This window comes from Melospiza georgiana, chromosome 3, assembly GCF_028018845.1.
Source record: "Melospiza georgiana isolate bMelGeo1 chromosome 3, bMelGeo1.pri, whole genome shotgun sequence".
NCBI classification, from domain to species: domain Eukaryota; kingdom Metazoa; phylum Chordata; class Aves; order Passeriformes; family Passerellidae; genus Melospiza; species Melospiza georgiana.
The window spans coordinates 43,497,020-43,508,942 of record NC_080432.1 but is presented as its reverse complement, the minus strand read 5'-3'; the positions used below and the strand labels follow the sequence as shown (position 1 = coordinate 43,508,942).

The window sequence follows — 11,923 nt, the reverse complement described above, 5'->3', positions numbered from 1 at the left end:
TGTAGAAGAGATAATTAACTAACAAATACATTTAGTGCCTTGAAGAAGTGAATGAACACAAGGATACCAGTGATCAAGTGGGTATATTTAGGTTTCCAAAAAGATACTCAGTTGTCATAGGGTGTAGAATGTCCCCTCACAAAAAATAATGTTCAGACGATAGAAAACCAAACATACCTTTTATATTATAAAAACACTTCCTTCTTGCCAACTTGATTTTATTCCAGAGATGGTGATATTTCCGTGCTAAGAATACCACTATCTCCCTTACACACATGCTGTGAACATTCTCATCTGAAAAACACGGAGGTGTTTGATCAAGCAGAGCTGCAGATGCGTTTCCATGCACACACTGAGAACAACCAGCCCGTGCCCTCTGCAGGCCAGAAGGGCTCCTGTGCAATCACACAGTTTGTTGCTGAGGGAGGGGGGAAGATTTGTGAATATTTCAGTTTCTCCCTGAGTCATGCAGTCTTCAAGGAAAAACACTTAGCAATTTAACCATCAACCTTCAAATTAATGTTTACCACCTTCAAACTTTCCAATGACTCGGCTGCAACAAGGAGCACTTCTGTGACGTGTCTACTCTTGTTAAGAGGGATATGCTTTTATCTCTATACCTCAGTTCTTGCTTTTGAGGTAAAACCCACACTCTTCCAGCTGCAGAAGGTCGACATATTATTGGATGAGAAAAAGGGAAAGAGAATGGCAAAGCATGAAAATACAAACTCAAATAAAATTTTATACGATTATTTCTTTTTTGCCTTGAGCTATAAGGCAACCATTGCCTACTTTCCAGGATGTTTAATTTAATTAACACAGCCTACAAGGATATTTAAGCAGCAGTTAATAGATTATAAAATACAAAATGAATTAGCAACAAAAACGTCCTGTTTATGTGCATTTTGCTTTGTATTGTAACGATAAAATGATGGTGATTTGATCGGTATCTGGTCTTACTGAAATGATGTGTCATGGTGTTTTAAGCTTCAATTGCCACTGCTCAAGCAAGCGAGCCCATCACTTAGAATTAGAAACAACTTTGAAATAAATCCTCAGGCTGTAGCAGAGACAGTGCTGACTGCACTCCACTACTGCTTGCAAAGGCAGCTCTGTATTTCCGCTGCAGTCTCCACTCTCTTCATGAGCCCTCCCTGCTGATGATTTTGCCTAAGCACAAAGATAAACTGGACCCTTACCAGAGCAAGGAGAAAGAATATTTCTTCTTAGCTTTGTTCTCATCCTACCTGCTTTCCTCTTCTCTAAGATTTTTTTAATGTGTTTTTTCTTGTTGTTTAATATATCCAGCCCTCATTACAAACTGCATTATCTTGAACACAATCAAAATTTTGCTGAGGGCTGCAATGCAAATTTCCCAAAGGCCTCAAGAGGCCTCTGATTTGTCAAGACAGTAAAGTCATTGACTCTCTTCTTAACTTGGACACATGGCATGGGAATGCAGATGGCTCCAGCATGAGCTTCTTCTCATTGACTGGGTTATACTGCTTTCTGGCTGGCTCTCAGCCTCTACCTTATTATGCACACAGCATTTCAAAAGTAAGGCTTCCTCACCTCACTATTTCCACCCGTGTCACAATTTAGTAACTGAGCTGAGGGGCAGCTTATGCTTCAGCATCTACACATCTGCTTCTTAAAATGAACAGGAGGATCTGAAACTTAAAAAAATTCTCATTTTTATTCTCAGAATCTAATAATAACTGTCAAACATATTTACTATTGTATGACTAATCAAAGCACAAAAGAAATTGGATTTAATTACATTACGGCATTGTATGGTTTGCTGTGGTACCTCAGTTTGATCTTACAACTTAGTACCATCTTTTTTTGAGTTTGACCTCTCCACTTTCTAGGTACTTTTATGAAGAAACTAGCACGACATACAAATGTTTAGAAGATTACATGATGAAGGAATGTAACATAGCTACAGAGAGAGACTGGAGAACAGTCACTGCTTTAGGGCATGAGGTTCTGAAAGATGGGCAAGGCTCACAAAAATTCTGTTTGATATGTGAGGCTGATAAGCCAGGAAGATAAAGGTCTAATACTCATTAATCAAACATTCAATGCTCCCACCTTTCATGGTAGTCTGATGGGTTTATCAGCTAAAAACCTCTGAAAAATTAAGCCTTTTTAGGTTTTTAGGAAACAGAATCCCAAGTCTCACAATATTAGTCCACTTTTTTTGTGAAATAAAGTGAAATACTGATTCATACACTTCATCCAGAGAGTGTAGCAGCACATAATGGTAGCAACACCCACCACCTGTTGGTCCAGACATTTGCAGTAGTGGATGCCTGGTGGCCTGGAATCACAGTGAAAATCACTCCCATTCTCTATGTTGATATTAAGACTGTGTTGTTATGAGTTATATATCAATGATGGGGTTATTAACTGCCTTGATCTGATGAGAAATCAATACAGTTCTGCCCAAAGTCTTCTATTCACACATGCAATATATGAGCAGCATCAGACAGGTTCTAACATTAAGTTAACAAAACTACAGACAAGCAGTGAAGCACAAAAGATCACTTTATTTTCCAAATCACACCTCTCTCATTCTTGAAAAGGTGTATTTCTAATTGTTACTATTTTAAATATACTCTGTATTTTCCTGTGAAGTTAAATACTTTGAAGAAGAATCCCCAAAGAAATAAATACCAAGCACAACAGTTTCACTTTATTATTTGCTTTGAGCATTGTCTGGTCCTGCATCCACTCTGGCACTCTGCTGCTCTTTGAAACTGTAAAAATCCACAGCCAGCCTTCCTTGTGTGCCACAGCCCTCTGCTTATCAGCTGTTAATACAAACTGTTAATACAATGCCAGAGCATGCACAAAATAGCTTACAGCAGTTTAATAATTCTAAAACTTTTGTTACAAATACACACATTGCTACTAAGAAAATAATTGGGATGCTTCTTTTTCTGGATGCTCATAGAAAATTCCATGTTACAAAATGCTTGTTTGATGATATGCATGTCTGCTGGTGAAAAGGAAATCAGTACTAACGAGGTTTGCCGGGTTGTTTAATGGATATCTTACAAAACCAGACAATTCCCAAAGTTACCAACTGGATCACTGCAGCACAATCTGCAACCACCATTTAACCTGAAACCTAATTAGCCCAAAGGGTCAGTAATGCGTATCTGCAACAGTATAAAATGACAATAAAATGACACCAAGGTCATCAGAACACACCATGTGGGGTTTATTCTCATATGATGAGCACAGTCCAATGCAATAGCATGGATCCTGCAGCCAGGGATGGAGGCCTGATGATGCAGTTTTATGATGCTTGTCACAAGGATGGAGAGGTGGAAGTTGTCCAGTGCAGGCAGCATCATGTCCCTTCAAAGAGAAAGTTGGAGCACTTCCCATACCAGAAGTTGTGCTCCTGAAAAGCTTTTCTTGAAAGAGGTATCAGCGAGAGCCTGAACAGGTGTGGCTGTGAATTCATCCCAATTACACGTCTCACTTGGGACCACGCTCCTGAAAATGCCATCAGGGTCTGGCAGGCCGGTTTTGCTACATACACATGCACTTAAAGAACATTCCAACATTATGATAGAGGCTAAAAACTGTAGCTGAAACTCGTACCTGTTCACAACAAAGTCTGAGGTAGTTTAGAACCACTCTATGTGAAAGAAGGAAAGGGATTTGATGCACAACAATTTCAATATACAATTATAATTGCTACAGAGAAGGCGAAGGTAACAGAGTGTAAAATGGATTTAAATTACTGTCTGTCAAGAAAGAGGAGCCACTAACAGAGAATGAGTGAAAAAGTTCACTAAAAGCTAATCTTCTATTTAGCCTGGCTCTGAACATTAACATTAACATTCACTTAAAAAAGAAAGCCAAAGACAATAGTGACACTGAGCAAAAAGGAAAGAACATTTTACGAGAGAATGGACAAGGTTAACAGACAAAATTGTGAAGTAATACTGAACTTCAGAAAACAAGTCCATGTGCTCAGTATGATGTTTCATATGGACAGGTGAAATACCCACACACAGGGACATTGAAAATTATGAATTCTTTCAAGGTTCACTCGTGATGATGCAGTTAACTTAGAAAAGAGCACTTGCGTACAATTAATGCCTTGGACCATGCACTACTAGCAAATTGAGTACATAGCTGGTGTACCATGGTGAGAAGGAAATACTTAAAATTTATATTTAAACTGAAGTTATGTAAGCCAGCATAAATCCTGACCTATTTCCTAAGTCAACAGTAAACTTCTTCCTTATTTTCCTCTTACGGGTAACAGACTGTAAACAGATCACAGAAGTACAAGGCCCAAATAGTATTTCACACATCCATAGAGAGCCAGATTCAAACATTGCTCACTAGCACTTGACAGCCTAGTGGTAGTTGCCTTTTAGAGTCTGATGTGAATGAAAGGGGATGATTATATTTTGTTCAGCACAGGATAAAGAGGTAAAAGTAAATAATTTTTAAAAATTCCTTAATACATCACAATATGCAGGAAAATTACAGGGAACACCCCAGCAGCAGTGATATGATGCTATGTACGGAGGAAAAGGAGTAACAAGCAGGTTGGGGAAAGCATGTAGGAGAAAGTAACAGCTGGAAAGACTGAGGACAAACAGAATTAGCTCAGACCACAAGAATTGTATCTCTGTGTTGCTCTTGCCATAAAAACTACTAAAGCCTCCCTTTCTGTGTTCTCTTTTAGCACTCATATTCAGATAAGTGATAGATTCCTTAACAAAATTCCATTTTTAACCAAAAGTAAGGCCATATAGAAAAACATCTTTGCAAATAGTCACTCAACTTGCTTAACACGTACATTTCCATTGCTACATATGCACAGATGCAGCCATGTAATTCCAGACCAGTCTTTCTTTCCCCCAAACTCCTCTTTTTGCAACTCCAGCTCTTGCTTTAAGAGATATTTCTAATCTAATCACCCAAGCCTCATGAGCTTTGTATTACTACATAAAAACATTCATGTAAGTATTTACCTCTCAAAACGAGTGACACAATTCCTGAAACAGATCCAGATCCTGCAACACCAACACCCTTGTTATTCAAAATGGTAAAACAAACTCAGAGAATAACCCAAACAGGATCCTGGCCTGTAGAAGCAGAAGAAACCTTCCCCTGTTGTCCAGCAATGTACCTGCCATGATTGTTTCAAAAGCCATTTCTCAGCATGACAAATCTCTATGAGAAATTCCTGAGGAGAATCTTACCATCTTTTAGCAAATGAAGATAACTCAAAAATCCAAGAGACAGCTATAGAAGATGCCCAAAAGCCAATTCTGTGGCTTGACCATGTTTCAAAAGCACAAGCTGAAAGTTTTGAGTAAAGACAAAAATTTCTTAACATCTGTGGTTAAACACACTTACTGGATTTCCAGTTATCAACCACTAATCTTGCCACTTAGCAACTACAGCTCAGGAGTACAGAGACAACAGATAGGTGATGTAGACCACAAATTACAGGAATGAAGGAAAGGCTAAACTGGGATTGCTCAGCCTGGAAAAGAGAAGGCTTTGGGATGACATGACTGTGTCTGTGCAGTACTTAAAGGGAGTCTACAAGAGAGATGGACATGGATGTTTTACACAGACATGTACAGGCAGGACAAGGGGGAATGGCTTCAAACTGACAGAGAGCAGATTTAAATTAGGTATTAGGAAGAAATTCTCTACTGTGAGGGTGGTGAGGCACTGGAACAGGTTGCCCAGAGAAGTTGCAGATGACCATCCCTGGAAGTGTCCAAGACCAGCTTGGATGGGTCTCTGAGCAACCTGGTCTAGTGGAATGTGCTCCTGTCATAGAAGGGAGGTGGGAACTCGATGATCTTTGAGGTCCCTTCCAACCCAATCATTCTGTGATTCCCTGATCCCTCTCCAGAAAGACACAGTGATAACTACTGTTCACCTAGACTACCGGGCACATTGTTTAGACACCTTCATCTGAGCGGTGCTACTGTCCAACTCACTTGGTATTCCAGGACTTGGCTGGTATTTTTTTGGACACACAGAATTTGTATAAAAGACCATATTAGATTCATTTTGTAAATTCCTCAGACTGCTTAATATAACTGACTGAAATTGTTGATGTGTATCTGTCGATTTTCAGGAGTCAGAGGATTAATTCTGAAAATGATGAGAAACATGTTTTAACTGAGCATCTACACAGAGAGAATAGAAGTGCCAAAATGATAAGTACAAAAAGGATGAATAAAAGTTCATTTTACCAGTAGTGTAGCTTTCCCTCCTCTGTGATAGCCCAGGGCCTAAAGAAGTAAGAGGCACTGGAGAGGCATGTTTACACCTGTGCAGGGTGATGCCACCACTCAATCAAATATTTAGTAATCTGAACTTAAATTCCACTACATTCATGTAAGGAATCAATTATAATTTCTTCAGAACACTGAATTGGCATTATTGTATTAGGCTGCAAGGAACAGTACAAGAAGTACTTCTCTAATGACTGGCTGTGTGAAAATGGATAATGTCATGGGTGTATGGAGCTCATTCTTCACTTCCACCATCTGGACATGCCCTAGTAATTAAACACATACAGTATGATAAGATGGGTATGTGGTTGCACAGGCAGTCAGAACGTGGGCATATGACAGATACCTGTAGTTTCCTTATACTATGCTGCAGTTTTCAAATTGGGCTTTCTTTATCTAAAGGAAGTTGCAGAGCAATTTTAAAACTTTTCATGTAAGCATTCAAAGACAGACCCAGATTCCACCATGGAATGTGAATGGGACTTTGTCATTACTTCAGCCAAAGCTTTGCAACAAAAGCTTGGCAAGGGCCAAAAAGACTGCAGGGTTTTTTTCAGCAGGTAATGGAAGTTCTATGAAGGTTCACTCTGTAAATACTGCAAACCATGGTAGACAAGGTAGCTAGGAGGAATATCTGTGTTCTTCAGACTGCACACATCTTTGAGATGAGCATTTAACTTGCTTTTTATTATATACACATGTCACTACAGCCAAATCGCCAATATTTAACAACTAGACAAAAACTTTGGACTGGTTCACCTGTACCATTCTTAGACATTTACAGTTTTAAAGCAACCAGCATCCTGCCATACTACAACAGCAGCATTTCACACCTGCCTGCATAGTTGTTTTTTTTTTTTTTCATTTTGGAGCTTTAGAACATATTCTAAATGCAAGCTAAATAATTAGCTATGACCTCAATTTTATATATATATATATATATATATATATATATGGATGGATGGATGAGTAAGCAGTCCTAAAACTTGACCCAGGACCTTTACTTCTGTATCCTGAACAAAGCTTTGTGGAGCTTCCACATATATATATATGAGTTAACTAGTACAAATGACAACAACAATCAGTTCAGAGAGAACTAACGATTCTAACCTAAACAGAGCCATTAACTGAGAGATGGGGATGGAAACCAGGCCTCAAGCATCCTCTGGGATCTACAATTACTTCTGAAGCATGGTTTAGTCCTCTGGCAACTGATATGATGATGCACCAGCCTAAACATTTACTCTTGGATACATTAACTCTTACTGGTTCTATCATTTGCTCTACTACTCTAGTCACAACAACAAAATTACCAATGCATTTGCTTGTTCATTTGGTAGTAGACTAACACCTGTCAAAATATAAGCCAATTAATATTTTCATAGATAAATTCAATCTATAGTTTGTGAAATCAAAGTTCTAACCCCTTACTAAGCGTCTCTGAGTGGGCGTCACTTTGTAACCAGAACTACGATGACACAACAATCAGACAAGAAAGGCAGTAACTTTGTCATCTAATTTTTGTACTGAAAATTTAATTAGACTGAAACAATTACAGACTTCTTTTGCTTTCTTTTATGGAAACTAACTCTCATCAAGTCAGGTACTCAACTGAAAACTCTCTAATGTTGTCATTAGTAAAGATGAAGATGCATTAAACTGAATTTTTCAGCAATGCTGAGAAGCACTGAGCTCTTACATGAGTTGTCATAATGAATAACTTATTTTCATGGAGAAAAGAAGAAAGAAATGAAGCTCTGAAGGAAGAAAACTGCAATGAAGAAGAGTTCTTACTCTAACAAAATTAGCAATTTCTTCTCTGTATTGTCTTTTACATTAGACTTGCATTAACTTCTCATTGTAATTCCATTTAACAGCCATTTGAACTTGTTTTAAAGCTGATTGGAAAGGGCTTGAAAAGCATCTTGAAAAATTGTAAGCCGCACAATGTTTGCTCACTTCAAAAATTAATTTCCTCAGATAGTAATTTTACCCTACATTCTGTGAATAAAAACCCTTTTATTTTCATTTGGAAAAAGTTAACTAAATAAAAAGATTTTAGAAAAGCCTTTGCTGAGCTCTACAGGAGTTAAGTCTAAGCCTGAATTCAACCTATGGAAGTAAAATTGAGAAAAGAAGGCTTGGGGAATTTAAAGATGCTGAAGTACCAAATAGAATCAATGGCTCAATATTGTCAGTACAGTTATTTCCATTATGCAGAACTCTTAAGGTCTATTTTATAGATTCTGATTAGAAAGCAATGAGTACCTGGTCCGTTCTGCTCTAACCTTGTTGCAAATAGAATAAGACTGATTACACAGTTCTGAATAATTACAGCATTTCATCACTTTGGTAAACCTTGATATTATGCCATAACAGCACAAGTTAGTTTTCCTAAAAGAAAAAGCAAAGATAAAAAAGAAAAGGAAAAAAAAACTTCAGAGGAATATACAAGAAGTATATGTGAACTTGGGAGTCAATAAACACAGACAATAATTAGAAAGAATGAGAACATTCACACAAAACCACAAATCAGTTCTGTGTTGTATCCTCCTTTGTCACTACTAATACATGGCTAACACAATGTTTAAGACAACAGATCTCTTCTAGGCAATACAGGTAATTAGGGGTGCTTGTTGGGGGGCAGCATTGGAAGACCCAGTGGAGTTCAGCTCTCTGTAAACATTTTAGCTTTAAATAAAGAGAGTAAAGGTTGAAAGTGTGAAGGGCTTGTGGCAGGCCTTGCCTTAAAAGCCTGGGAGCTTACTGGGCTCATCTTGATGCCAGGTTCTCAGAGCAACTCTAAATAAATCAAAGACTCTGAGAAAGGCCAATTGTGACTGAGAAGAAGTCTAATACTAAAGATTGCTATTTACCTGAATTAAGGGACAATGCAAAGTTAGTTTTTCTTTTTATTGATTGATGGGGGTGGGAAACTGAAGGGTCTGTAGGACCTCAAGAGTTTTTGCTTTGGGGATTTCAGATATGTTCATCCAGATTCTTGGCAGAGAGTGAATGTCATGGGAAATAGACATTTCTTTTCCACTGTGAGTTACAGGACAAGATCAAACAGATGTTCCATAGGTTATAGCCTACAAGACTTATTTGTATCATAAAAATTAACTGTGCACATCAAAGATTATAAACGGAAAAATTCCATTCTTTCTCTGAGAGCCTAGGCTCAGAACAGATGGCACAACACTTTTTTAGCTTTCTTGACATTCTCTACAATGTTGGCTACTAAATAATAACAGCTAGGAAGTTATGTCCTTTGCTTACCCACAGTCTGAGAAAAGCAGGCTGGTTTGATGGAACTGCAAAGAAATACCACCACTGCCATGCAAGGACTTATCTACCAAAAGCAAGATATGCTCCAGGCATCTCAGTAGTTCCAGCATGTATTGCAACTGAAAAGGTTTTCTGCTCCTAAAGGGAAAAAAATTCCAACATTTCGGACTTGTACATGAACATGGGAAGGGTGCCCTCAGTAGCTGGCCTCAATTCTTCCATGCTCCAAAGGCTGTTAAGCCATAAGGTAATCAGCCCTGCAGACTGGAAGGTGGCTGGCACATGCAGCATCCTGCCTCAGAACTCTGCGCTGTCTAAGGCAGCTGTGGCACATGAATTAGAAGCTTTATACAGCACAGTGGGCATCCATCTTCACCAGCAGACATTCACATTCATAGCAGTGGGAAGGGAAGGAACTGCATGCAAATGTTAGAACTAAATTGTAATTTGGCAATGAAAAATACTATATTATTATTGATAAGGCCTAATCAATTTTATTTGAAAGAAAAGGGATGCTTTTCTTATTTGAAATATCCTCTGATTCATTGCTACCACTGATTATATTTCTTCTTGGGTTTAGCACAACTAGTATCCAACAGGGAAATTATTTCAAATTAAGCAGTGTGATAAATTAAGATACAATTTGCTATGTTGATATAACTCATTTTATCACTATGGTTATGTAATAGAAAACCATATTTATCCTGCACTAGCTTTGTTTTCTTCTGGCAAGGTTATTTATCACCACAGGAAATTCCAACTTCATAAAACTGGTTAGCTGACATTTCGAATATAATGCACTTTGTGAGGAGGAGCAAGCATCCTAATCAATTTTGCCAATTACACCAGCATTTGTCTTAATACAGGATCTCTTTATCCCATACGGAAAGGCTGGCATGGAGCTCTTCCTAAAAGTCATGCAGATCTGGAGAGTAAGAGATTACATCATCATCAGTGTGAAAGCAGAATAAACAAAGTACCAGGCAACGTAATCCAGACAGATATGGATGGATAATGAATTCTGTGACTGGAAAGTAAGAACCAGATCTTTTACAATACAGTGCAAAAGCGTCACGTTTTATGAAGATCATGAGAAAGGTTAATGCATACACAGCCTTTGAATTTTTAGCTCCAGACTGTAAAACAACTCTTCTTGGAAAAATGTAAATTATCTGCAAATTCATCTTTTGGTATTTGAACAACTGCTTGTCAGTGACCAGATGGAGTTCCACTTTTCTAAACCAAACATTTTTGATGTTCTGTTGCAAGTTGTCTTAGGCAGGCAGAATTTAAATAATCATCTTCAGGAGTGAAAAAATACAATTTTCTTCAAGATGGATGTTTGATTTAGAAACTTCCTTTGAATTTGTACTTTGAAAAGTCAACTAAGGTCGAGATTAATATAGATACATTAATTAGTTTGTTAATATTATGAATGCTTTTCTTATCATCCCACTGATGAATGAGAGAATTTGCATCTCAGCAGGTAAACATGTCTGATACTTCCTTAATCTACTGTACAGCATTTGCTATAGTCAAAAATAAGAAACTAAGTGGAATACAGAATCAAAATGATTTAGAAAACAGATTACTAGTTACAAAGGAATATGGATGAAGAATCACTTTAAAAATAAAATATATTCTGGACTGATGTGTTCCATAAACATTTTTTTGCTAATAAAAGCCTCTAGGGAACAAATGCTTATTTCATATGCTTTCCATTCTGCTTGAGTGATTTTAGATTTCCACTGTAGCTCTGCCTTTTATTCCCTTCTGTTTTCCTTGCCTTGGTTAGATTAGAGAGGTAGGGTGTTAATGGGGTACTTGATGAAGATCGAAGACCTATTTTCTCCCCCCTTGGAGACCAGCCTGATTTGAACATATCGAGGACAGTGCAACAGTCTCTTCATGTCCTTGGGAGAAAGCCTTTACAATTTTCAATACTTCCAGCTTTGAGACATGGTCCCCTTCATTCACAAAGAAAAAAAAGGCGCCAGCACAAGAAGGTTCTGAATAATTTCATAGAATGACAGTGGGGCTGCAAAAGCTCCCGTTCAACCTCCTTTACGGTTGGTGAACATGAGGATGCGAGGTGGATCCAGGAGGGGAATGCAGGGAAGCAGATGCTCGCAGCTCCAACAGGGCAAGACACAAACTACTGTCCACCAGTCCCCACCTCTGTTGTTGCTACTTCCTTACTACTCTCGTCCTTGTGGGTACTGTTTTGTGCTGGGCACTCAAAATGCACACAGTGAAACACCTGGAGAGAACAAAAAATGAAGATAAAGCAAAACACTTTAATGCTGGCAAAAGCATGATCAAAGTAAGATGAACTCTAC

General features: G+C 38.2%; 1 protein-coding gene across 2 annotated transcripts in view; it reads right to left on the bottom strand.

The window, feature by feature from the left end:
- Window positions 1-2,532: 2,532 nt before the first annotated feature.
- BTBD9 (BTB domain containing 9) overlaps window positions 2,533-11,923 on the bottom strand; it is a 113,991-nt gene continuing 104,600 nt past the window's right edge. For both annotated transcript variants that reach the window (XM_058020004.1, XM_058020005.1), the window contains one exon: window positions 2,533-11,844. In XM_058020004.1, coding sequence (XP_057875987.1) covers window positions 11,740-11,844 — 105 coding nt within the window. In that variant the 3' untranslated portion in view covers window positions 2,533-11,739. The remainder of the gene's footprint in view (window positions 11,845-11,923) is intronic.